The sequence below is a fragment of the Megalops cyprinoides genome, chromosome 13 (genome assembly GCF_013368585.1).
Source record: "Megalops cyprinoides isolate fMegCyp1 chromosome 13, fMegCyp1.pri, whole genome shotgun sequence".
Lineage (NCBI taxonomy): Eukaryota > Metazoa > Chordata > Actinopteri > Elopiformes > Megalopidae > Megalops > Megalops cyprinoides.
The window spans coordinates 30,613,010-30,640,880 of NC_050595.1; the positions used below are offsets into that span (position 1 = coordinate 30,613,010).

The window sequence follows — 27,871 nt, forward strand, 5'->3', positions numbered from 1 at the left end:
GGTTATGTTGTTTTATGGTGATTAACACAGGACCTGGGACTGTGTGATGTCACTGACTGGATCTTGTTGGCATGGTCTTGTGTAGTCTCTGTGTCTAAAAAGAAAATTTAAATGTTATAAATGAGTAGCATAATATATACATTTTCCCACCATTTACATCTTCCAACCTCAGTGTTTTACTGTCAGTTTTGCACCGTTTGCACAGTTTATCACCAGTTGTGATACAAGTTTACATTTCAGAATGTGGTCTTAAATGGCCCATAATATGGCAAAGGGTGTCTTTCAATTTTGTATTTTATTGAGGTATATATAGTCAATTAAATAGTCTGTAGTAAGTATAGTCTTTTTGTTGTGGGGTGAATTGAAGGGGAAATCACAGTACTTTTATCATTGTCTGTGAATGTTAACAAATGAAAGCCTTAGTGTGGAGTCTTTGAAACCTTTTCCAGTTTGAAAAAGGGTTTGTGGAGATTTAAAACTTGTGGGCAGTATCTTAGATGAAATATGTTATGAAAGCAAGTTTTGTCTTAAAACAGTATTAAGTCATGGCTAATATTCCTTTCAAATGGCCTTAGGAGGTACCTGTGGCACAAACAAGTTTCCCATTTGTTTTTTTAAATTTATTTTTAGTTTTCTTTTGTTTGTTGACTTATGGTTGATTGCTGAATCATTGGGCAATAAGGCATATTAACCAGAGTAATATTTTGCACTGGAAAACAATATCTTTTTTTCTTTTTATCTCTAAAACTGATAGTGTTGCTTTCTTGTGATGATCATTAGGTGTATAAACCAACAGTGTTTATTATGCTTCTGTCTGTATGCTCAAGCGCTCGAGTGCTGAAGTACATATTTGACATCACTCATGATTTTTGTGTGTGCATTTCAGACCAAAACACCTGGGGTGGGATATGTGAAGATACATGCCCCATGGCATGTTCTTTGCCGAGAGGCCGAATTCATGAAGCTGAAGATGCCCACGAAAAAAGTAGGCCATGTCTCTTTGGTCCTCCAGATGTTGAAGCAGTATTTCATGTGGAGACTGCTGTTATCCTGTGTTTGGCCCTAGTTAATATTTTTCCTTCATTTGTTCTCAGGTATATGAGGTGAAGCAGGGAAGCAATCTGGTGGAGAAGATCAACGCGTTCATCCACAAAGTGACAGAACCTCTGCACCCGAAAGTGGAGGAGAACAGGACACAACATGTCAAGCACCTTTCCTACCCCTTCTCCAGAGAAAAGCAGCATCTGTAAGCCCTGTTTGCCAAATTGTATACTTGATCATTTGGACTCATTAAGGCTAAGTAAGGGTCATTTGTGTGAACCAGTGGTTATAGGTCAATGTCTTGTGACCAGAAGGTGACGCTTATGTTGCCCCTTTGAGCAAGATACTTTAATTTACAGTTTTTCAAAAAGCCCATCTGTTTGAATATGCAAGGTATATAATGCTGTATGTGGCAAAACAAGTTGCTCTGGACAAGGAAGTTTGGTAAGCAGTATGCACTGGCAAGAATGGTGTAACAAAGTTATCTAGTAAAGTGGGCAGAGGCTTGGACTGAAAGTCCATAAAACATTTCTAGCCATAAGTGTTACTTCACTGAGAGTCAGTAAACCCTAGCAAACCCTAGTTACCTTTATTTATTGACAGGAAATCATTTACAAAATGATCCTGTAAACATGTCAGGACTTAAATTCTGACTTTTGCCTTCTGTCGCCCAGAATGAGCTTTAAATAACACAAAGACAAACCCAACACTGTGATAGTGCCAAACCAAAGCACACTTATGCTCATGTAATTGCACCAGGGAGCCTCATAAATAGTCCAGATTACATATAATAAATATCAGTGTTTAGATATCAAAGCAACACAGATTATCTTAAACAAACAGCACAGAGCTTTATTTGTGTAACCCCCAGACTGTAAACAGGTCTATTTTGTACAAGCGAGTGCATCGACAGGGCTATTTCAGGCAGTGCCTGCCCTGGAACAGTTCTCTGCCCTGGAGTGGAACACCCGGCAACCTATGGATATTAAAGAATCCTTCCATGGCGTATCGCATTCATTCACACATCAGCCCTGCTCTGCGTGATTGCAGTGTACTTAGGTCACCCCTGTGCATTTTACCAAGTCGTGTGTACCAAGCCTTCTGAAATGGTGTTTCCAGAGCGTGTCTTTATAATGTGACCCAATGATTGTGGAATGTGTAGCTGTGAAACTGGTCTTTGGTGCCAGGCAAACTGCCTGGTCACCCCCAGGGACTGACTTGTGTTTCGTTCAACAGGTTTGATTTGTCAGACAGAGACTCCTTTTTTGACAGTAAAACCAGGAGCTCAATAGTAAGTACACTGCCAGCCACTGTGTGCTGGCATTGACACATTTGCTTATTGGAAATTATACAAGAGCTGGCAGGTATATACATTCAGCTGAGAATTGACCTGTTATCTTATTCTACTTCATCTTGTAATAGCAAAATACTGCTGATTTTGTAATTACGGTGTAGTAGGTGATAATATGCTATAGACCATTCCTGGCTATGGTTTATTATTGCCTGTACAGTTTTATTGTTTTTTCTAAAATGAGGTGAGAAATTAATTAATTTCAGTACTTCAGTAATTCATATTGAGCTTTCAGCAGCTGTTAGCCTTTTGGCTGTGCCCTGTTTTATTCTGTATGAATTCCTTGTATGCAATTACAAGAAAATGGCAGAAGTCCGTCTGATGTGAAAATAAGGCTGAACTAATCCTAATAGGATGTTGTGACATGAATACTGTTTAGTGTCTTTGGTTCAACCACAGCGTATTTATCTTTAATTGTGGTGTCTGATGTATTGTCTTTTCTTGTCCATGTTAGGTTTTTGAAATATTGAAACGCACAAAATGCACAAGAGCGAAATACATCATGGGTAAGCCATATCCTCCTCTCTTCACAGACAAGGGCTGTTACACGTATCACTGTTATACTTTCTGTGGCTTAATTCTTTCAGTTTGCACAAGAGGTTGAGTGAAGGAAAAAACTGGTAGTAAGTGAAAATTCATAGTCAGCACCTGTTGATCTTACTAGCAGTATATGCTGTGTGACAAATCTTGTTAAGGGAGAGTGTGAACCTACATACCGTAAAACTTCCATTAATAGCCAAGTCGCCAATAAACGCAGGCATCTTATAATTGCTGGTATGCGCGACCCTTTCAGTGGAATAAACGCCTGCCTCAAATAAACACCATGGAAAATCATATTTATTTTTTGTGACTATAAAATGAAAGAACCGTGGGTTAAGACGCTTACAGTAGTCCTATTTTTTGTAGATAAAAAACTAAATAACAAATAATTTTTTACATTAGACTGAATGAGGTTGCTTTAGTGAATTCAATTTGCCTTATGCATGTTCATCTGTTCACAAATTAGGTTAAACATAAACGAACAAAAGCTGTCTTTCGGATCATGGTAGCCTAAATTAACAGTGATACTGCTATTCCTATAGACTGTGCTCTCCCATCATAGGTTGCAATGACAATGTTTAACTTACTTTATTAGTGATTCCTGTTTGAGTTGCTACTAAAGAGCACTGTAGAATGTTTAAGTAGGCTACTTGTGGGGGGGGGGGGGGGGGGGACATTTTCCTGGTCAGTTCAGCTACCAATAACTTGCAGAACCCTCTGAGGGCTTTAGGTGAAATAAACGCAGGTCTTTTATTATTGCCGAGTCTCCAATAATTGCCGGTAAAGTAAAGTAATTAAAGCAAATAAATGCTTTGGCATTTATTGGATATTTTACGGGTTGTATCTGCCAGCAGCAATAGCTGTAATCAAAAGAATTAGCATGTGTTTGATGCGGTTAGAAAGGAGAAACGTGTGTTATTTTCCTTGCAGGAATCACCAGCCTGCTTGCTAATGGGGTTTACATGGCTGCTTATCCTTTACATGATGTGAGTATTAGTAACAGTGTATTTTCAACACTGGCTATGAGCTACTGAGGGAGCACCTTTGCCGTAATGCATTAAAATGTATGCCTCCAACTCTGAATGTAATGCATATGAAAACACTGCCTACAGTAAACAGTGATTCATTGAGTGGCACTCAGAGCATACATGTTTCATCGCCAGTGGCCTCAGTAGCAGTAAAAAGATGGCGGATTTAATAAAGGAATGGAAAGCAGTGAATGTGAAAGCATTAAGAGGAGGATGGCTAAGATTGATGCTTATCATTAGTTTCTGTCTTGCAGGGAGACATAGACGGTGAAAATGTAGATCCCAACGACAGGAAGGTAAGAGAAATGAAAGGATGGCGCTATGCGTCTCCGTAGCCCAGGGAGGCTGTTGCAATGGCTTCTCTGGTGGCGTGTGAGTGAAGAACAGCGCAAACGTGTCTGCCCACCAGCCGACAGTGTTATTACAGCGCTGACAGCTCATCCAAGCTCTTTTAAACCATCTTATCAGCATGACCCGGCGCCGAGGCACACAGCCGGAGGAGTCGTGGCCCTCTTGCTGACGGCGGACGCTCGGCACGCGAGTGCAGACAGGTGTTTACAGCCATGAGGGAAGTCTTTGTAACGGCTCCTTCTGATAACGAGGGCCTTCTGCATTTCCTCAGCCTCCAAGCACGCTCTTATATAAGCCAAGTGTCCAGAGGGAGGGGGGGCTGGCGCTTCAACAGCTGCATAGAGCCGCAGTAACGGAGAGGCCTGGATGACCCCCGTATCCCAAAGTCAGAGACATGGCAGACATTGTGGAAACGCTTTGCTTCCATGTAATGTTAGAGAAGATATTAATAGAATTTAGAATCCTGTTTAGACAGATGGGAAAAAGGTTTCAGGGCTGATAGCAATCCTAGCTCATGTTCATGGGCTAATGCTTCTATTTGATGCAGAACTTGATATACAAGCTGTAAGAATTTAGTGTGCAGCCCTCATTAGATTCTGTATGTCATGGTAATCTGCTAAATTCTGGTTCACCCCAGCTATATGTGTGTGTGTGTGTGTGTGTGTGTGTGTGTGTGTGTGTGTGTGTGTGTGTGCGTGTGTGAGTGCGTGCGTGCGTGCGTGCGTGCGTGTGCATGCATGCATGCGTGTGTGCACACACATTTCTTCATCATTCAGTTTAGATCACAAGTATTTACAGGTGACTAATTACACCACTGTAGTATTGTGCTGCTCCGCAGCTGCGGCTGAGATAAGATCCACAGATTACAGGTTACGACCTTAAGCAGGCTGACAAATTAGCAAGAAGGTTCCACAAATGGTCCCCGAAACACAGCGGGGAAGTGTGTAATTTAGCGTGCCTGCCCGCACATGGGCTAATGGCATGGGCAGCCTAGTTATTAACAGGGAGAGGAAGGCAGAGCCGTGCAAGGCCCAGTATTTCTGTACAGCCTTACCACTGAATGAGCTCAACTTGGCAAGACGACAGTGACGCACTTTCCCCCCGATCTCCACTCCAATCTGTCGACTTCACCTGGCAGCCAAACACAGATCCACATTTAGAAGGCTCTCACTCACTTGATTAACTCCTGGTTATCTTTTCAATAAATTCACAATGTGTAAACCTGAGCGGAAGGCGCACGAACACTTACACTCACACCATTAACATCTGCGCCATGTGAAGGAGCAGGCACCGGCTCTCGGAGGAGCAGTAAACATGAGCAGTGACATTGCTGGGAAGGCAGTGGCACATAGCTGGTTCATTAGCAGCGATGTGGAAATAAACAGCGTGTTATTTTGATATTGAGGGCAAGGGGCGCCTGCTTCAGTGGTAGCCCAGCCGCAGAGTGGGTCTTCTCTGTGCGTGATGAATGCAGTCTGCTGGCTTCACATCAGTGGGTAGCGGTTTCATCACCTGCTGCCCTCTGAGGGCTAGCTAAGTCCTGCCTGAATGTCAGCAAGCCTGTTGCCAGTGGAGACCAGAGCCCTGAGCACGTGTGCCCCCAGCTCCCGGGTACTCTGGACCCAGTGCAGGAAGTGGTCGCTACCAGGACATGTCCAATCACATGGCTCTGAGTGTGAACTTCATGGGCCGGGTGGCACTGCGGAGTGTTGGACGGCATTCAGGAAAAGAGAGCGGAGACGAGGGATGATGGGGCCATACTCTTGGGGCTGTGCTCACCCCTCATTAGACCCATATTAAAGGGCCAGATTGGAGGGAAGGTTGACTCCTTCCAACTGCCAGTACTCCGAAGGGTTGTTGGAAAAGGACAGCTGATATTGGCAGCGCACTGCACCGCACTGCTACTCTGTGAAAAAAACAGAGTAGATGTAGGCCACAGCCACATGGCGTTTGCTGCCATGCTCTATGATTGCTCTCCAGCCTAGATTTGCCCAAGCCTTTATTCTCATGTGCCTCAGATGCTACTAAAAACAAATAATCAATACATTACTGCTACAAGAAACCATCTTACAATATTTGTGTATAAAAATTCATGGTTTAGGGGAAAAGATCCATAAGACAAAATTTGAAATCTTAGTTGATTGTGTAATGTAATACACTGACACCTACACTCACTTGAACTGAACCTAAAATTCATTAATTTCAATTAAATGTAATAAGCCAGGGGTCTCCAACCTTTTTTCATCTGAGAGCTACTTTGAAAAAAATGAAAATGGCTGAGAGCTACTCATGTCTTACATTACGTGAATAAGTGTGAGTAATATATCAAAATGATCACATTAACCAGCTGAATTAAGCTACCCTCTGTATATACATGTATCAAATGTCAATATCCAAAGCTTACATTTTGGATCAAAAACATCTTAAATTCACATCAATAGCATGTGAAATGTATGTTCTGTTCTTTCAAATTTCAATGTGTCAAGCTCACATAATATATCAAATCATCTTAAATTCACATCAAACTCATAGAAAACATAGAAAACATCATTATGTGTTTATGACGTGAGATGTCGGACAAATTTGGTGATCATTGGATGTTAAGCCTTCCCCTTATAATGGCCATCAATAGAGAGGAAAACGCTTAATGTAAGATAACATCCATGCTCATAGGATTTCGGTTTTGATTTTTTTTGGGGGGGGGGGGGGGGGGGGCTGAAATGGGAAGAGGTTTCCAGGGTGCATTTATTTGTTATTGGATTTTTTTTGTACATAATCTTTGAACCTTTGGCGAACTACTCAAAAACAGGCAGCAAGCTACTGGTAGCTCGCAAGCGACGTGTTGGAGACCATTGTAATAAGCAAATACATAGACCAAATTTGGCTTCAATGTTGGTATATCTAATAAATAAGGCCCTACTACCAAAAGATCAGCAGGCAGGTCAAAGTAAATGAAATGTTGGCCAGGTCTGTGAAATCCTTAAAGTGAATGAAATACAAAATAAAATGCATAGAATGAGGCCTGTATTTGTCCACCTAAAAACAATGTTTATTTTTCATAATTTTCACTACATGAAAGAATTCCATTCTCTGTGAAGTATTGATATAGTTGCTTACATGGTGCAGTGGAACAGTGGGAGAAAGCCAGAAAGCGCTGTGTACGATTGCTGAGGACACAGCTTACAGGATGGGGTGCTTGGGCTAACTGTGTCCATTTAGAGGTATGGAGACAGCAGGACTCACTGTTATTGGTGCTGCAGGAATGTATGTGTGTGTGTCTGTCATGTACAATCACACTTGCACACGCATGCGGATTACATTACTTAAACGACATGCCAGGTCAGCCTGGGACTGCGCGCATCCAGGCTTAGTGTCCCCATGACTCAACTGTGGAAAATAAAAGATGTTAGGTAGGGGAACTTTAGTTAATTTTTGTTATTTTGCAGAAGAGAATTGCTGTAATTTTTTTTTTTTTTTTTTTTTTTTTTTTTTACTAAAACCAAAATTCAGTCATTTGTTGCTTCATGTGTTTTTGAATAAATTATGTTGCTATATCTGTTTCATTCCATTGTGTCAGCCCTTTATCCCAAATGTAAGGGGAGGAGGTGTAAAGAAAGCCACTGTGTAAAGCCTGTTTGGACGGGGAAATCTGGAACATCCTCACCAGCTCACTGAGGTGTTCAACAGCACTCAGAATCTTCTTTTAGGAACCTCTGATGATTTTGACTTAAAGCATGAATTAAAAACATGATGCATTTTGGACCACAACCTTTGTCAGGATGCTAAAGTAGTTTCAGTGTGCTTTATGTATTATTGCAGGAGTGTCCTCATGCTGTTACACAGTGAGGGAGGACAATGGTGCTGGCACTCATGATGCACCCGGCTGCCTGCTCTCAGACAGGGACACAGCTGTGTCACAGCACTCTACACCACCTTCCCAGAGCTGGCCCTGTCATTTCCACTGTTACGCCCTGACATCAGCCATCCACTCAAAAAAAAAAAAAAAAAACACCCTCTCTCCTTCTGGAATCCCTGTCATTTTACTACAAATAGGGCTCCAGAACACGTTTTCAGTGCATTGGATTTTATGCACTTGTTATTGATGAGTGCATAACATTTAATTCAGTATCCAATCTTGTGCACCTCTGATGATACGTAAAATCCTGATTAGTTTTTTAAATTGGTTTGTTACATAAGTGATTGAACTATTTTGTTTTCCCCAGCTCTTGCGTGAAGAGTGGGCAAGTTACAGTGTCTTCTACAAGTACCAGCCTATTGGACTGATCAGGTGAGACTGCAGACCAGCTAATACTAGGTCAGGCATGGAACATACTGAAAAGCACCTGAGATGTTACCCCTAACACCCAAGAAGTGCTTTTAGCCAAACCAAACCATGTAAGGGCCATTGAATTGTTGTGAGCTTGGTACTTGGAGGTAAACAACGGTGTTGTTAATGTATTATAAATATCTGTTGACATAATGACAGTCAGATTATCTGATAATTATAGGGTAAACTGCTGATCACTGCTGAACTTAAGCAACTGAGATTCCTCCCTTGTCTGTCAGGAAATACTTTGGGGAGAAGATTGGCCTTTACTTCGCCTGGCTGGGGGTGTACACCCAGATGCTTATCCCCGCCTCGCTGGTGGGGGTCATTGTGTTCCTGTATGGTTGTGCCACCGTGGATGACGACATTCCCAGGTCAGTCTTCTGGTGTTCCCATGGGGATCTGAAAGGATGGAAAAATACCACTCTTCGCCAAGTGAATCATGGAATGTAGTCTGGAGAAATCTGGTTTGACCACCTCGTAGCTCAGTTTCAGAATAGACACACCTCAGCTGCCAAGTATGGATAAACACTTACATCTAGCTGACATAATTAGGAGATTATTACTGTTTGCAGCACCTGAGTAATAATTTAGGCTTTGTGTGACTGGAATGTAACATAGTGAAAGGCTGTGGAGAGAGACTCAAAAGTAGTGCCTTTCCATGGCACCTACAGTTGCAGTGGTGTCCCTCAATGAACAGCAATCAGATAAGCAAGTCACGACAACAACCCTCTGTAAAGGACTGGTGTATTCTGCCAAAACAGCTTCCATTCGAGAATGGTGAGGCTGCTGGTGTGGCTAGGTGCCAAAACAGCCTATCAGAGGATAACATCAGTCACAATGCAAAACAGGTCCCTCTGTGGTTGTTTGCTCGCAAATGTTTTGTTGTGAAATCAGTATTGGCACACACTCTGTACAACCACGCTTGATCTGTTGTCCTCCGGGCTGGGAGGTTTCAAATAGCAACAGCCCATGCGTGCCACATAGTCAAGTCATGGGCGTCCTCAGGAACAGTGTCAGGACAGCTGTGTGGCATGGCTCTGAGGGGAATGGGATAAGGTGACATTGTTGCTGTACCCTTCAGCAAGGTTCTCAACCTGAATCATACAGCAAATGCCTTGTTGTACACATGGGATACGTGCAAAATATTCATCACGTGACACATTTGGCATCAGATAATATTGGGGTGATTGATGAGTGATTCTGCCATTAGACAATGTTGGGAAATTTAGGTTTTGCTTAACTTTAAATTAACACTTGTAGAGAGTAATATGTGCAGTGCTATACTGCACTGCATACACTTTAGGAGAACACAGCTGTGTAAATGGGAAGCAGAATATGTAATAAATGTATCCAGTGTGAGTAAACCTTGTTTTTTTTTTTCCCCCCTCACCAGCATGGAGATCTGTGACTCAAGGCATAACATCACCATGTGTCCGTTATGCGACCGGGCCTGCAGCTACTGGAAGCTGAACACAGCCTGTGGCACAGCGAGGGCCAGCCACCTCTTTGACAACCCTGCCACTGTCTTCTTCTCCATCTTCATGGCCCTGTGGGGTGAGTCTGCCGGAGGAGTTCCATCACACTGCCTACTCACAAATGCAACCGTACTCTGCCTCACACTAAGCGTTCACTAACATATATACTCACTTATAGTAAACACTAACATATACTCCCTCACAGGAAACACTCACTAACATATACTCCCTCAGACTGCATTCTCACTAATGCAACTGCATTGTCCCTCACACTAAACATTCAATATCATATACATTCCCTCATACTAAACGCTAATGAATATATATTCCATCACACTAAACACCAATGACACAGTCACTCTTGTCTGTACAACCACTCACATGGCAATGCTTTCCTATGTGCTGCACCCTGAATCCAGTCAACTGAAAGTATTTTGTGACGCTGCAGAGGACGATGACTTGCCCAGTTTGAATATCCATTTGAATGTGTTAGGTGCAGGCCTGCAGCAGAATACCAGCTTCTTTTCATTCCCAAAGGCCAAAATTTGCATTTAATTTGTTGTGGGATGGAACTGTAGGCATTCATGAGTCTCAGTCTTTTGGGCTAATCTAATATTCAATTTAATACAAACCACCTGGTCAGTGCTTATAACCTTGTTATCAAATGCATCTTTTTACCTGCATATATATGTGTGTGTGTGTGTGTGTGTGTGTTTGTGTGTGTGTGTGTGTGTGTGTGTGTGTGTGTATTTACGTGTACATATACATGAACTGGTATAATGTTTCATTTTTAAATTTTTACTTTTTTACCCCCTTCTGACCCTAACCTTGAAATTAGAAATTGTACATTAAGCTTACCCAACTGCAGCATCCTGTACACTCTTTACATGCACCTAGTGGCATTATTTGAACTCCAGGTGCCATGGGCGCTAATGAGGGACCTCCTACCAATTTAAACCCCTGCTACCCCGTCAACCAAAGCCAGCTGTGTTGCACTCATGCAGACTCTTGGGCACTGTTAGCTAAATGACTCAGCAAGTATAAAACCTACAAAGGCTGGGCTTTTAGGGCTCAACATGCTCTTCAGGTGTGTGCCTGCAGACTGAGCCCAATGGGAGCTCAGTACTTCCATTAAGTTGAATTTTCTTATCCCAACAGTACACAGATTAGAAAGGGTTTTTTTTTTTAAGGTGTTTTTTATGACTTACTAAGCATAGCTTTAGGAGCTGTAGTTAACACACTGGCTTCTACTGTTCCTGTTCATTTGTGTTTTGTCTAGGCTTTTGTTCTTTGCTCCAGTGTCAGCAGCCTACAGAATGCAATGGGTACTATAGATGTGCTCGGTCTGAAGGCCCCAGTCATCATTCCATCCCTCATTTTTTTGTAGAGCGACTCCTTTTCTCCGAAATCATGTATCTCAGTTCTTTCCACTTCTTTAAAAGAACTGTCCTTTGAAATGCAAAAATAGTGGAGTGTTTATATAAAACCCAATGAAGTGTGAATTTAAATCTAAATATTTAGTCGACAGAGACATTTTACTTGGCCAGTGTCTGACTTAATGCTGCACTCTATAATTAATGGAGAGGATTGACCATTCTCTCTGTCTTTATCTCCCTCACTCAGTCTTTTGCTCTCTTTCTCTTGCCTGTCCCCCTGTCTCAGCGCCAGTATTTGGCTCACAAGTGGCGTACACTTTTAGAACGTCTGACACTCGGAGGAGTAACGGCTCGGGCTCAGGCTGGGGCTGGAATAACAGGCGATTTCTTTCAAATTCCTGAGGTCTGCTCATTATCACAGGCCTTCCCATGTAGGCAGGAAGCAATTGACCCGAAGGCTGTGCCGGGACAGGGGTTCATCTCCAGAATTTATTTGCAGTTTAATATGCCAGTCTGTGTGTGCTTTATTTCCAATATTAGATATTATCCTGAGGAAAGAGATGTAAAGGAAGTGTATATTAGCCAGGCTGTTACATAACTGCCTGACTCACTGTTCACAGTTTTTTTTTTTTCATTATTAACATAATGATGCCATAAGGTCACAAGATCTGCTCAAGGGAGTACAGTGTGGTTCAGTGACAGCCGGAGAGTGCCCTACATTTTATGATGGGCTTTTGTGCTAAATTTAGATTTTACTGCATTGCCTATTTGTATAGTGGATACACTTATCAACAGCACATTATGTGGTTGGCATTTCAGATAATTCCTTTATATCTGAAGCGCGACAGCATCTGTACCACTGGGGACTGGAATCCGCAACCATCCGGTCAAGGGTGCATGCCGGAAGGTCCACAGTATTATCACACTTTGGATAAATGCTACATTTTATCTATTATCTATTATTGTTTCCATTACGATATCCAACGGAATGGAGCCAAAAAACAGTAAATAGTCAACCTACAGTATGTGGCAATATTATTTTGATACTAATTCTACTTTAGTGCCTTCATGAAAACACGTGGTGGGCTTAGTGTGACAGCTTGATTATCACTACAGCTTAAACGAATAAAGGTTTTGCTGAGCAAATGAAAAAGAAAACCTGAGTGCTGCAAGTTGTCCACTAACTGTAGACAGTCTGCAGGAATCATTATTCATTTGTGATTATAATGAGCATCAGTGCACTGCTTCTGGCTAAGGGAATGTTCTTAAACATTGATGTGAACTCTGTGCTGGTCTGGCTTTCCAGCGGCCATGTTCATGGAGCACTGGAAGAGAAGGCAAATGAGGCTGAACTACATCTGGGATCTGACCGGCTTTGAGGATGAGGAGGTGAGGCAAGGCCAGCGTTTCTGCTCTCTGCATGCTAACTGAATGCACCCTGCAACATATACATGGTATAGTTGTGCCTGGACTGTTCAGATGTTCTTTAGGTGATGAAGAATCCACCACTGACCAGGACTTTGAAATGTCACTTTGGGTCAGTATTAGCACTTGGTTAAATAGGTATTTTGAATTCAAATTGGATTCAGATGGGGAAAAATGGAGGCTGTTATGTTATTCATTTCAGAAATACTCACATCTTTCTTCAGAGAAACAATGCAACACACTGTAAACAATGCAATCTGTTGCGCTTTGCCAAGAAAATGATAAAACTGCCCTGTCCTTATTAGCAGTCATATTACTTGTAAGCATTCTAAAACAGTATTTGAATTTGAAACATAGTGAGGGATCCATGTACCAACTGGTCACAGCTGTTTTAGACAGCCTACTACTGAAACATGCTCCACAGTATTACAGCCATCCATGCCAACTGTGTTCGAGTCAATGGTTTGATGATAGAGAAATAGAATGGGGAAAAAAGGATTGAATGTGGTTGTCATTGGTTAGTGTAGTATGGACAGGGCAATGGAGAGAGGTAAACTGTGAATTAATTAGATTACTTGTTGTATCAGGGCTTGGCTACACAGGCCAAGTCATAACAAGGAGGCCATAGTCACATAGACTCATGTTGACCCTGCTGCTTCATCTCCACTGCTGTGATCATGTCAAACTTAGTAGGCATTCTCATTATAGGCAGTATTTTGTGTTTGTAAGATGACACATTTTGTTTTGTAGAATGTTTTTTTTCCTAAAGTTTTGAGGGTCCATGACTAAGCTTCTTTTGTTTAACAGTTGTATTTCAACACCTGTTAGACTGCTGTGGTAACCAAATGTAGTGGCAACACAGCCCGTTCTTGTTTTCCCTGCAGAATAAGTGTATGTCTGTATGTATCCAGGGGGATGGGTGCAATCCCAGAGTGCATCATAACTTTTTCTTTTTATTGTTATTTTCTTTTTTCTCCTGGATTTCCTGCAGGAAGCGCTGAAGGTTTGCACGTTATTTATTTACCTGGTTTACTGTCTGTCTCTCATGGAGGTGATCTCCTTCCCCTCTCTGCCTCTCCTCCTCCACACCAGCCTCTTCCTCTGCAGTAAATCACAGGGGAGCATATTGGAGCCTCTCTCTCTATTCCTCCCCCAATGGCCAATATTAACACTCTCCAGCTTCCTTTCATGATGTCCACTTAATAATCCTTGGTTCTTGGCCTAGCAGCAATGCCCTGTTCTCTGTCAGCCGTCAGTTCCAGCGCACCCTCATGGCTGCTCCTTCCACATCTCCTCTGTCACAGATCCTCTCTGTCACACAATTATGACACCTTCCTTTCCTCTGGGCATGTAACAGTGTCACACTGGGGAACTACAGCTCCCTCCAAAGTCCCCACCTTTTCCCAAAAATAGCACTGATGGTGATCAGTAGAGATTTTCTTTTTGGGAGGTTTCAGATTGTTTTTATCACTAATGGAACCTTGACACTGAGCTTTTCAAAGCAGGGGAGGGGGAGCCTGTGTCCATGAGAACTGCAGGGCTTCTCGGTGTTCAGTCTACCCAAGATGGAGATACCCAGAGATTACGCAGATAAAAAATCGCCTTAAAAGTGTTTTGCCTAAAGCTAAAGCGCCTATGAAATGTATAGTAATTGCACCTCATGGACTAAGGTTGACCATCCCTGGCAGTATGTATTCTGAACTTCCAAGGATGTGCTCACTTTTGTACTCCTCTCAACTGAGTTTGGTAATGAGGTTCAGTATGAAAATAAGGGCTGTGGTGTACTTGAAATCTCCAATCAAGGCTGCGATCAGACAGTTGTGTGGTCTGAAAGTAATCCCTTTATTCTGTTGGGTTTCTTAAATTCTTATCTTGTCTCACCCAGGACCACCCACGTGCAGAATACGAGTTCCGTGTCATGCAGAAATCACTGAGAAAGGAACGAAAGTCTCACAAGATCTCGGTAATGGGTTTAAAAAATACATTCATGTTAGTGTCTTTCTTTAGAGAGGCGAGGTGCTATGGATGTATTCCAATGTGTGCGTGTTTTGACCCACTCAGACCGAAACAATGTTTGAGAAGTGTGCTCATTTGCATTTTAATTAACTGTCTCCCATGCAATAGTCTTTGTCCCATATTCTGCCATGGCTCTTAATGTAAACTGCCTCACACTTTTATCAGCAGTGTGTTTCACACACCTAGGGTGTTTGTCATGTTTTCTTTTATTTCCTTGGTTGTGTATTTGACCCTCTCGGGCTGGGTGCATTCGTATCCCCCCGACGGTTAGAAGCCTCCGGAGATAGTGGAGGAGCCCACAAACAAATGGAAGGAGACTGTTCAAACAGCCATGGCTGGGCTCAAGCTGGTATTTTCAATGTACTCTCCCACTACCCTCCCCACCCCAGCACCCTCCCCTCCCCCACGCCAGTCTGTCAAGGCGAAAATGTGGTCATCCATAGAGGGACACTCATAAAATCAATTAAAGTGAAATAAATGCACAGTATTTTGCTAATGCTGTGTTGTATACTTGCATTTTACCTTTCATAGCTGTGGAGGGAAACTTTTCAGTAATCAGACAAATGATGTCCAGCAAGGCCTGACAATTGACTGTACAGAAATACGATTTGGCTTTTAATGCCAGATTTGGATTATCAGCATTTTGTTGTGGAAGTATCGTTTGGGAGACCATAAACCTGCTTGCGGTATGTTTTTGGTTATTTTTATGGAATGGAAAGTTACTATCAAAAACATAATATCCACAGGACACCCCTTTTTACAACTGATCCATTTTTAAAATTTTACTCTTTTGTGTAAAGGACAGTAGTTCTATTTTTTGGTTGTATCTATATAAGGAATGCAGTACAATCAAAATCATTGCCTTTTGCCTAAATATAGTGAAACCTTGATGAATATTTGGATGGCAGTTAGGATATTACAATTTTGGCCTTGACACTCCTGTGCCTATTGATTCAATGCAAAGCACTGCTGAAGTTCCTCACCTCCCCCACATCACCTCTTAGTGTTGTTTGAGGCAGTGCACTGTGCCATCACTGCCATCTTCTTTTCATGTGTGTAAGTAGTGCTTTCATGGTGTCCGTGTTTAATGATACTGCTTGTGTAAATGTATGTGCATTTAGCGTTGTGTATGAATTTGTCTGCTTTGCTGTCTGTCTGTGTGACTGTTCAGTTAGCACGGTGCATGGCTCTCTGAAGGCACTGACCCCCTTTGACTTGGCTGTTATATCTGAAGAGGAGGTATGCAGCTAGAAAGAGGTTAAATGAACCCATCAGGCTTCTTAGGCCTAATTGCACTGGTGATGGAGGGTCTGTGAACACAGTAAAACATTTCTCCACTGATGGCATACTCTAGCCATTATCATCAATCACATCCTGCTTTTACACTTTGTACTAAAACAATGTTTCTTGCTCATTTTTTTATCTCAGACAGAGAAAGAAAAGCTAACTTGCAGAGACAGACTTCCCGCCTATATGACCAACTTAGTAATGATGTTGTTAATGGTAAGCCTTCCATGTTTCTGTTGATAATTTGTATATTTGGGACTATTTTGAAAATAATGATTATTATGTTTATGAAATTGTTAAAGCTCACCTAAGCCTTTGCTCTGTGTGCTCAACACATTCTGGTTGTTATGGAACCCATTGCTTTTTCAGCATGCTGTCAGCTGTGCCTCTGGTCACCATTTTTGTCTCCTCCCCCTCAGATTGGCGTGACCTTTGCCATCGTGTTCGGCGTCATCCTGTACCGGATCTCCACCAAGGCCGCCCTGCATATGAGCTCCAACCCCACCACCCGCTCCAATGTGCGGGTGACCGTCAAGGCCACCGCCGCCATCATCAACCTGGTGGTCATCCTCATCTTAGATGAGGTGTATGGGGCAATCGCCCGCTGGCTCACCACACTCGGTAAGACTGACCTCCCTTAAAAAGCTTCATTCTATGTCAGTGCTCAGGGCTGTGGGCTGTATATGGGCAGAAAGGAGGGGTGCTGATGGAGGCTGAGGGCCGTGTATCGGCAGAAATGGGTAATATGAATGGAGTATCAATTCAGTATGATAAAGGCTGCATATTAGCAGTGTTGTGTAATATTTAAGGAGGTAGGGAATGTGTTTGGCAGAAATAATCGTGTAATTATGATTGCATCATTAGTAAAGGCATGACATTCTTGACTAGCTGAGGTTTCATCCTGCAAGCACTGGTTGCTGATAGAATGCTTTTCAGTTCAGAATTTGGTCATTTGCCTGAACAAACAGGCTCAGATTTCAAAGTCAAGAATTTTTTTTAAGTTTTAGATATTCTCATTTGAATTGGTTCAAATTATTGGAGTTACCATAATAAGATGATCATGAGAATTAGTGGCATCCTTATCTTAAGAATTCAAGTGTTGTCTTTGGTAGGGGTACATTTTTAATTTTGTCACTGATTTATTGTGATGAGGTCAGTAATACTGTTACCATCGGGCATCAGATTTGTTACTGAACTTTGTCACTTGCAGATGTCAGTTTTTAGTATTATTAGATTTCTTCTTTTTACAGCTTTCTTTCATTCTCTACCCTTAAACCCAGCCCATGTACAGATGACAGGCTGATTTCTGTCTGCTGATGCAGTGATAACTGAGAGAACCCTTTTCTGTGGTGTGTTTAGAAAATGGGGAAATCAATCTTTTTCTTCCAAGCAGTCAGTATAGCAAATACTAACATCTTATTTCACAAATTAGATATTTACACTTTGGCTCTGGAGTTGTGGAATTTAAAGCATTACATTTTCAAAATGAGAGTCTAGTAATGTTTTTCAAATGTATGTAAATGCTGCATATACTTATATTCTTGTTACTGTTCAAAATACAGCTGATGGAGGGTTTCTCCTCACAATGTCAAAGACATTCTACTATTTTTTCTGTCTAACATTGCTGCTGTTAGTTTGCATTTGAAATATTTTGAATTATTATGACAACTGGCTTACCAAAGCAATAAATATGATCGTGTCATTAGCTAGCATGTCTGGCATTTGACTGGTATAAGGTGATCTGCTGTAAAGAGGTTTTTTTTGTACATGACTGTGAAGTCACAGGCTGCATAGTTCAACCAGGGGACATAGCTATCCTGAGGTCACTCAGAAGACTTGTTGAAACAGTTTAGATCTTTTGTATTTGTAGCACTTCATTTTCAAGACCCGATGTCAAGATGAGACCTGCATGGCACATTTTTCAGAAAGGTTCTGCAATGCAAAACAAAGAACATTCACAGGCTGTTGTGCTACTGGGCTACCCGATTTCTTTGTACTGGTGGCACAAATGAAACTTTACTGGTAGTTGCAATGGAAATAAATGAACAGTGAGGGTAAATGAATGGTGATGTTGAATAATGTGGCAAGTTTTGGATTGACATTTTGATTTTATCTGCAACCTGCCAATTGAAGATGAAATAGTAGCTCTAAAAGATTATCTGTTAGATATAGGATTGTCCTCTCTGGAGGAAATTATTCGGGCAGATGTAACTGGAAATTATTCAGGCAGGCTTAAGCATTGTCCTTGTCATCATTCAGTAAAAAGCATAAATAGCTAAAGTAAGATTAAGTTTACTTCACTTTTATTGTTAAACCTCTGCTCAGCACCTAAATACTTACAGGGAAGATTGTATGATGTTTGTGTTTCTCAGAGGTGCCAAAGTCTGACAAGAGTTTTGAGGAGAGACTGATCTTCAAGACATTCATCCTGAAGTTTGTAAATGCCTTCACCCCTATTATTTACATAGCTTTCTTCAGGGGCAGGTAGGTGCTTCCATTTTTTACCTGACCTATGTATGTTTCTTGTACAGTCATGTAAAAAAGTAAGTACATCCCATGGAAATTGTTGGCGTGTTCAACATATTTGAACAAGCAAACATTTGACCCTCTTTGATACAGTGTCTACAGATAAAGGTGATATACTTGAATAAAACCACAAGGAAAATTAGCTTTTCAATCATTTATTCAACAAAAATATCAATAGATGTAATATTCTTTTGTGGAGAAAGTAAGTACACCCTCAGAAGCTAGTATTGCCCCCTTTAGCAGAGATAACTTCTTGTAGGCGTTTGGCATAATTGTCCACTAGTCTCTGACTTCGGCTTGCTGAAATTTTTGACCACTCTTCCATGCAAAATTCCTTCAGTTGCAAGATGTTTGAGGGTTTTCTTGCATGTACTGCCCTTTTCAAATCCCCCCACAACATTTCAATGGGATTCAAATCTGGGCTTTGACTAGGCCATTCCATAACCCTCCTTCTTCTTTTTGAGCCATTCTTTGGATTTGCTAGTGTGCTTAGGATCATTATCCTGTGGAAAGGTCCATTTCTGGTTCAACTTCAACTTTTGGACAGATGGCCTCACATTATCTTCAAGCACTCTTTGATATGATGCAGAATTCATAGTTGAATCAGTGACTGCAAGCTGCCCTGTCCCTGAGGCAGCGAAGCAACCCCAAACCATAACATTTCCACCACCATGCTTCACAGTTGGTATGAGGTTCTGAAAAGCTGTCTTTGGTCTGCGCCAAACATGTGTACTGTTACTGTGGCCAAACAACTCTATCTTTGATTCGTCTGTCCAGAGCACATTCCAAAAGGCCTGGTCTTTGCCTATATGTTCATTGGCAAACTGTAGTCTTGCTCTAATGTTCTTTTTGGACAGCAAAGGCTTTTTCCTGGCACGCTTCCCATGCAGGTCAAATTTGTGCAATCTCTTTCTGATTATAGATGCATGCACTTTGACACCAACAGTTGCAAGAGTTACCTGCAGATTCTGTGATGAATTTTTCAGGTTCTTGGAAACTTGCATCAAACAGTCTGCTCCTGGGCTGAATTTGCTGGGGCAGCCAGTCCTGGACAAATTGGCAGTCGTTTGAAATCTACGCCACTTGTAGATGATTTTCCTTACAGTGGAATGATTTATTTCAAATAATTTGGAGATCTTTTTAAGTCCCTTTCCAGACTCATAGGCATCCACAACCTTTTTTCTGAAGGCCTTAGAGAGCTCTTTAGATCTTGGCATGACAACACCACACACTTCAATAGCAAAGAGAACACCAGACCCTAGATGATGATGTAGATGACAGGTTCCACCTGCACTCCCCAAGGAGGTTCTAATCATTGGCACCTAATCTGGATCACCTGATTGTAATTTTATGGATATGAAGATCTGATAAATGTAGGGGTGTACTTACTTTTTCCATGTGACTGATCTGTTTTGTTGATTATTTAAATTATGAAAATGACTACAAAATGTCAATTTTATGTGTCATTTGTTGGAGTATATCACCTTTATTAATAGGCCTTTCAAAGAGGATCAAATGTTTCCTTGTTCAAATATGTTGAAACGGTCAACAATTTCCATGTTTCACGTGCACTTAATTGTACCGTGTACTTAATTTTGCACATGACTGTATATCTGATATGTTATTTCACACATTTTAAACTGATTTCAGACTCTTCTTGTGATCAGCCCTAACCATTTTCTGCCTTCTGCATTTTCCTAAAGGCTTGTTGGTCGTCCAGGAAGTTATCTGTATGTTTTCGAGTCTTACCGCATGGAGGAGGTAATTTGTTTTAGAAGTAAATGCAAATTTGCTGTATTTACAGGAAGTGATTAAAGACTAGCCATTTCCTGCACTTAATGTCATGACACTGCCCTCTGTTCCCCTGCAACCTGCAAGTTTCCAGGTTCAGTTTCTGTCAGTGCTTAATGTGTAGCTTAAGAGCTGATGCTGTTCAGTTGAAATGTACTTGCTGAAAGAGTTAGAAAAAGAATGGAAATTCAAGATTGCGCCATGGGGTGTGCAAATGCCATATCATTTAATCGATCCCCTGCTGAGAAAAGCAGAGATCTGTAAATGATGTCAGCTGTTCACTGTGAAGACTGGTAACCAACAGCAACTACTGACTCTGTAGCACACATTTAATCAAATGTTAGCTGTACCACTAGCAGTATTTTTCTCGTGTATAACATTACAACAGAATCTATTGTGTAACTAGTAAGCCATTATCATCAGCTTGATACCAAGTTGATGATAGTAGTAACAAAGCTTTAAGGTGATGAGTTAGCTAATTAGCTGTTAACATTGGTTAACATGACGATGGTGTAGCATCACTAAATGCCGCAGGAATATTTTTTCTGAGCGTTGTTCTCAAACAGTATTTTCTGTGTACAGAATGTGCAACACTTCAACCCATTTAGGCAAGAATCCTTGTCTTTTCACCTTGGTTGAGCATGGTCTTGATAAGCCTCGGTTTGGTTCAGGGCTAATGAAGCGTATTAGGAGCCCTCAGGAGTGTCACTCTGTCGGTCAGCGTGTGACAGCTGTGTCTGGCCTCCCTCCTACAGTGCGCGCACGGGGGCTGCCTGATGGAGCTCTGCATCCAGCTCAGCATCACCATGCTGGGCAAGCAGCTCATCCAGAATAATCTGTTTGAGATTGGCATCCCGTGAGTATCCCGAACAAGCACGCTAACATATACACATGCACGCGCTCACGAACGCTAACACACATGTGTGCGCGCACGCATACACTAACGCACTCACGTACACACTAACACATGCATGCACACACTAAGACATACACGCACATGCTAGCATACACACTGACGTACATGCATATGTTATCGCACATGCAAGCATACACTAACACGCAGACACTCATGCACACGCTCACACGCATGCTAACATGCTCACGCACTCATGCACGCGCTAACATACAAGTGCGCACACACATACACACCCTACCATGTATATGTGCCCTAGCAAATCTAACCAGCTCAGGGTGCACAAACTCTGGGCCTGCAACCCCACTCCCTCCTAGATTCCCCCTGAAGCCACCAAGTACTTTATTCTCGGTAGCAGCAGCAGCAGTAGTAACCACGGCCCAGGAAGCCAAGCCTCTGGGCGACAGCACCGTATCACGGAAACACATCCCTAGCTGTGAAACCCTGGCAGATAGGCTTCCTGGAAGGACAGGGGCGCAGGCGCACTAGCGATCAGTGCTGGCCTGATGCAGAGCATTGTGGCTGTGTCCTCCCCCCCCACAGGAAACTGAAAAAGCTGATAAGGTACATCAAGTCAAAGAGGGGCACCTTCCAGGAGGAGGAACATGATAAGAAGTTGCAGCGCTACGAGACAGACTATTTCCTGGAGCCTTTCTCTGGCCTCACCCCTGAGTACATGGAGATGAGTAAGTCTTACTTACACTCAAACACTGCTGCTCTGTGGTCAGACACCCACTAAACATGCACTGTACAATGGCTTTCGTAGGCTATGTACTCACTGTGTCATGCCAGATTATACAAGACTGCCTGGCATTTCCCTGTAACCAAAAGTCTGAATTATATTTGGAAACATAGCTTTCCATGCATGTTGTACCTGGATCCCAAACTGCATATTCTTGTCTTCTTTTTTAAAAGTCATTTGTTATATTAATGCTTTCTGAACGTGACCCAAATTTGTGCGCTTGAAATTCCTATCAAGTCCTTGTGCGTACCAAGCCAGTCATAATTGAAACACGACAAGAATGTTCCTCTCCTCAGACTTTTCTGTTCTCCACAGGCTGCGACTGTGGGCCTGTCAAAGACACTCCATACCAAAGTTGTACAAGTTTGAAAATGGAAACAGTATTTTCCCATCACACCCCTGCAGTGATGGGGTCAAAAATAGCAGAGCCATTTGAGCCCCATGTGTGACCCGTTCAGACGCGTCCTCACCTTTGGAATCGCATTGCATGTAAAAGTTCATCATAAGCTTCTGGGGGAAAAAATAGAGGAGTTATGTTTTAATGCATGGTGTTCTTTTAGCTGGTAGTTGTGAAGGATCGCTCTGCTGCTAATCGATTGGATGGACTTGCCCATGTATACTGCAAATACATGTCTGAACTTATGCAGCAGGTATACAGATTGTGTCACTGTTGCCCTGAGGCTAATGAGATATGAAAGCAGGTACCAAAACAGAGTGCAGTACATGGCATGCCAATAGATTAAGGTGTTGCCCCACCTAATATTCCTAGAACTATCCCACATATTGCTTTATTGCTGCAGGGTAGATCATTATGGCAAACTTCAAGTGAGTGAATCTTGATTAGCCTGTATGTTTGGTTTCAAAGAGAAAATCAATTTGTCATTTCAAAGAACCTGCTACTGTTCAAGATGGTCTCAGCTGAATATCAAACATAGAGATTGAATTGATTTTGTGTTTATGAAGATTAAAAATTTAGATCAAGGGGATTTGTATGTTGTATTTAATTCAACTGTTGCCTGTAGAAGCAACTAATGTATGTGAACTTAACTACTGGCTGTTCCCCAACACCAAATTAAATTAGATCTTTTTCAAGATTACTTTATTTACAAGAATGGCTAAACCACATTCAGTGTCTTGAATGTTACTAGAGTAGGTTTCCTGAATTAATGCTCACAATGAAAATCCTTGCACTCAGTGTAAAATCCTTGTGCTCAAGCTTGACTATTTATGACCTTGAACTTCGTTAACAATGGGATATTTGAGGAACTTTTTTTCTCATTTGTACCTCATTTGTTGTTTTTTTTCCCTCCTTGTGAAGGTAGCATGAAAGTTTTTAGGAACGTTAATAGATTTTTATCAGTTCAAAACATCCGGTAGGGTCTCATTTGGGTTCATATCTAGTGAACTGTTTGACGGTTGTATCACACAGGAAAAGCCTGTGCCTGTTGAGTCTGACAAATGCAGGTTGCCATACATGGATGGGATAGTGCTATTTTTGCAAAAATCAAAGGACAGTGTGCAGCAAAAAGATCATCTAAAGTGTTGCACAGCCAGAGAGCAATCAAGTAGTGCTGTGGACCATCACACATCTGAACTGGTCCAAGTTCTCATTGCCGCATGTCAATGACATCTTTCCACCATGATCTCATAGCAGATTAATGTGGGACTGAATGAACTATTGGAGTCTTCTGCTATCAGCCTGTTCCTGTTGGAATACCTTGTTGCCCTGGCACAACGTTTTTTCCAGTGGCAGTTATTCAGCACCAAGCTAGCATACAACATGTGGAATAGGCTCTGACACCACTGCATTGGCAACAGAAGATTTGACTTTGTTGACCAGTGAACCCTGGACATTGATGTTCCTGCCCTAAGCATCCAAGTGGCCATGTTCCCTCTTGTGGCTTGTGGCTTCAGTGATATTTTGGGTCAGCCATTATTAGTGCCGTTATAAGTTTTCCCACATTTTTTTGTGTTTCTGGTCACAGGTCCAAATGCAAGAAAGTCACAATGACCATATCCACATATTCTGTTTTCCAAGCCAGTGACCAAGATGAGTTCTTGAGGTGTATTAATTGTTAGAAAATGAAGTGTATGCATATTTTTATAGATACATTTTTACAGAAATATATTTTTCTGGGAAAATTGGAACCAGCATTTCAATTGGCTCTGACTATGTTTAGACATGTATTGCTTTTTTCTTGGGATTAATCTTAATTACAATGAAAAAGAGAATTGTATGGCAGTATTTATTACAGAGTAATTAATTACATAAATGAATTGAATAGTTAATTAAAGAGGATTGATCATCGGAATTTCTGAAACTCTGAATAGATGTGCTTGGAGTGGTGAGAGATTGCGGCTGTGAATTTTCCTTCTGTTCCTTCTGAGTTTCTCAGAGCGCACTCACTCTTCTTTACTTCAGTGTTTTACACAGATCATTCTTCTGCTGCAAGCCCGGCCAAATCTCCCAGCAAGTCCTTTTACTCTAGATATCCCATTCATCTCCTGTCCCATTGTATACTAGACTCAGGCCCAATCTGGTCTAGTTTCCACACACTAACCATCCATTACCCTGTAGGCGGTGTCGAGGACTCTGTTCTAACTCAAGCATGGAGGCCAGCGTTAGTGCTAATATATGGTGTTAGGCAGAGGTGGACACCCCGGCTTCAGAAAGTAAAAGTCCTGCCACGTATTTTTTCTAGCCATTCACTAAACAAGATGATTTCACTAATTAGCTCCTCTACCTGGCTGAAGAGTTGTGCTAATTAAATTCAGCTGGTGTAATGAATGGCTAGATCAAATATATGGCAGGACCTTTACTTTCTCAAGCTGCGGTGTCCACCTCTGGTGTTAGGAGATTTACCTCAATGCTAAGGTTACAGTGTGCATCAGGACAGACTGTGTAGCACACAGTTAGCATGGACACGTTGAATCATGAGGCAAAATGACCACAGTGGCAGCCAAAATCTGAGTCTCCAGATCTGTGCTACCCGCTAATGAGCCGGCAGCTAAACGGGCCAAACAGTCTGGGTCAGCAAGATTCTTATACACAGCATCTCAATGGACACCACTGAGAGAGAGTGGACGGACTTATTCCTTGTCTCTATTTACAACAGGCAGCCAAGACACAAGTACTTGTTTGAAATTGTACCGTTAATCATGACTTTACAGGGACAGCCTCACCTAACCCTTGCCACGTGTCCCAGGCTCCTCTGACACCCCATTGCTGAAACTCACTTGCCCTCCTGTAATAGCAGAGTTCAACCTCTGGTGACCTGAAGCAAGTTATCAGTTGGACTGCTCTGATCTCAGAGTGGATCGTTTGGAACGAGCCGGTCCTCGACCGTCCTCATGGCAGCTTACAAATGTGTTTTATGGCGTCTCTATTTTTGCTTCTTTGAGGGCCATAGAAGGAGATGTAACAGGGTCCATTTTATCACCATGGGTTCTTGTTTGGAGGTTGTTTCCATTGGCACATACAGGCACACAACACAAAGGTACACACCCAAACACACTGTAAACAAGGTTCCCACCTGCTCCCCGGGCAGATACCTGAGAAAGTATGCGCCATCCAGTCAGTTGGGCTGAACGATGAATGGGCTGAACAGGAACACGCCCGTGTTGTAGAACATACCCAGCCCTGAGCTGCTACTCTACTGCCAGGCACCCCCAGCGGTCTTTCCCCTCCCATGCCGAGACATTGCGACGGCTTAGCGCTGCACCCCTCTGTTATCAGGACGCAATCTTACAGTAACCAGGACAGCCCTAACATAAATGCACACCCTGGAGGTTTAAACATGCACACCAGTCCCCAGGTCTTAAAAAAAGAACCCATTCATAATCCAGGATAAATTTGCAACCACGGCATTAAATTTCCCAGAGGGCACCTGTTGCTTCCCGGCTGCTGTAACATACTGCTTTTGCAGTGGCATTTAGGGTATGGCTGAGGCGCTCTGGCAAATGTAGAGCCAGAGAACCTTCTTCCAGTTTGTTTAGGAACTTTTATCTTGTATTTCAATTCAATTCAATTCAATTTTATTTGTATAGCGCTTTTTACAACACAAGTTGTCACAAAGCAGCTTTAGATTGTTCCCAGGCCTGAGAGTATTTGTGTGTGTGTGTGTGTGTGTGTGTGTGTGTGTGTGTGTGTGTGTGTGTGTGTGTGTGTGTGTGTGTGTGTGTGTATGGGTGTGTGGTGGGGGGGGATCAGGCTCACTTTGTGGGGTGTGAATTATGGTAACACAAACAGATCTTCATGCCAAGAGCACATTTAGTGTAGGTGCACGTGCCACCTGAAGTGTTAAAATGCATGGCCATGATAAATACCAGTCTTACTTATAAGGCAGCCTCGTCACAGCTTTCTCTCAGTTAGATAAGTCCCTTAGAATGAAAGCTCCAGGTCTGCACATTAAAGAAAGGTGCAGTACATTCCCATATCACTCAGTCTTTCTGAGGCAGGGAGTGTGGAGGAGGGGTGCTTGGTATGATGGACTGGTGCCGCTGTTCCCCTTGGCTTTTTTTGCCTTGCCAGCCAGCCCCCAAGGCCCCGCCCTTCCTCAGTCACACCAGGGATCACAGTGTCCTTCCACCTGGCGGAGCAGTGCTGCGGGCCTGGCAGGAGTCTGGCATGGCGTCAGGAGAGAGTATGGATGTGGGGGCGCCAGGCCGATCAGCTTTCCACCTGGCGCACTTCCCATCATGCCTCCCTGTGCGTTCCACACAGGGCCTCCTCCCTCACACAAACCGCCCCCCCCCCCCATATACATTGCCATCCACAGGCTAAATACCAGCCCCTCACATTCTCTCCAGCCACCAAAATGCACTGAAGTCACGCCCTGCACACTGCACCCATGTTAACAAAGGTCACTCAAGGAACACACACAAGACTAGATACCCCCCACACACATGCCTTCCACATTTAAATTAGAAGTACAGTTATGTGGTGTTGCATTGCATGGCTCAGTATGTATGGGTTTACCTCAGGGTAACGTATTTGCGCCCTTCTCTCTGCAGTCATCCAGTTTGGCTTTGTGACCTTGTTTGTGGCCTCCTTTCCCCTGGCACCGCTGTTTGCCCTGCTGAACAACATCATCGAGATTCGTCTGGACGCAAAGAAATTCGTGGCGGAGCTCAGGAGACCAGTAGCTGCGAGAGCAAAAGACATTGGTGGGTTTCTCTTCTCTGTACACTACATACACCACTGTCAGGGTAAGACGTTGGTGGGTTTCTGTCCTCTGTAAACTATGCATGCATTAGAGTTAGATAAGTTCAGTGTATTAGGGCCAAATTTTTCTGTTTGCATAGATACCTTTAGAATAAGAAGCTGAATGAGTTCACTTCAGAGCCATAAGCATTATTAATTTGGAGTGAAGTTGGCAATATCATTCCATCCTTCTAGAAGCAGTTTCTCTAGCCTCTCCTATGTAGGTTACATTTGCATTTATATTTATTCATTTGGTAGACACTTTTATTGAAAGCGAGTGGGTACAATACAACACAAGTGTAAAGTGAAAACACATGAAAACCATACAGAGTCAACAGTATTAGAAGTACTGCATGACAAAGTCCCAAAGGTGGCCAGGCGAGGTACCAACTAGCAGGTAAAGCTAGCGAGTGCGTTAAGCCATTACAACCAAAACCATTACGTTTAAACCATTACAACCAAACCGTTACACCAAA

The 27,871-nt window shown here is 42.4% G+C and overlaps 1 protein-coding gene across 1 annotated transcript in view; it reads left to right on the forward strand.

The window, feature by feature from the left end:
- LOC118788494 (anoctamin-1-like) overlaps positions 1–27,871 on the forward strand; it is a 50,806-nt gene that overhangs the window by 18,512 nt on the left and 4,423 nt on the right. Inside the window, exons 5-24 of the mRNA XM_036544512.1 lie at positions 887–985; positions 1,095–1,246; positions 2,278–2,332; positions 2,847–2,898; positions 3,863–3,918; positions 4,215–4,256; positions 8,535–8,599; positions 8,878–9,012; positions 10,035–10,195; positions 12,799–12,881; positions 13,909–13,920; positions 14,803–14,880; positions 15,205–15,282; positions 16,362–16,436; positions 16,640–16,841; positions 18,593–18,704; positions 20,450–20,507; positions 21,293–21,393; positions 21,994–22,136; positions 27,206–27,358. Of these exons, the coding sequence (XP_036400405.1) occupies positions 887–985; positions 1,095–1,246; positions 2,278–2,332; positions 2,847–2,898; positions 3,863–3,918; positions 4,215–4,256; positions 8,535–8,599; positions 8,878–9,012; positions 10,035–10,195; positions 12,799–12,881; positions 13,909–13,920; positions 14,803–14,880; positions 15,205–15,282; positions 16,362–16,436; positions 16,640–16,841; positions 18,593–18,704; positions 20,450–20,507; positions 21,293–21,393; positions 21,994–22,136; positions 27,206–27,358 (1,912 nt within the window). The remainder of the gene's footprint in view (positions 1–886; positions 986–1,094; positions 1,247–2,277; positions 2,333–2,846; positions 2,899–3,862; positions 3,919–4,214; positions 4,257–8,534; positions 8,600–8,877; positions 9,013–10,034; positions 10,196–12,798; positions 12,882–13,908; positions 13,921–14,802; positions 14,881–15,204; positions 15,283–16,361; positions 16,437–16,639; positions 16,842–18,592; positions 18,705–20,449; positions 20,508–21,292; positions 21,394–21,993; positions 22,137–27,205; positions 27,359–27,871) is intronic.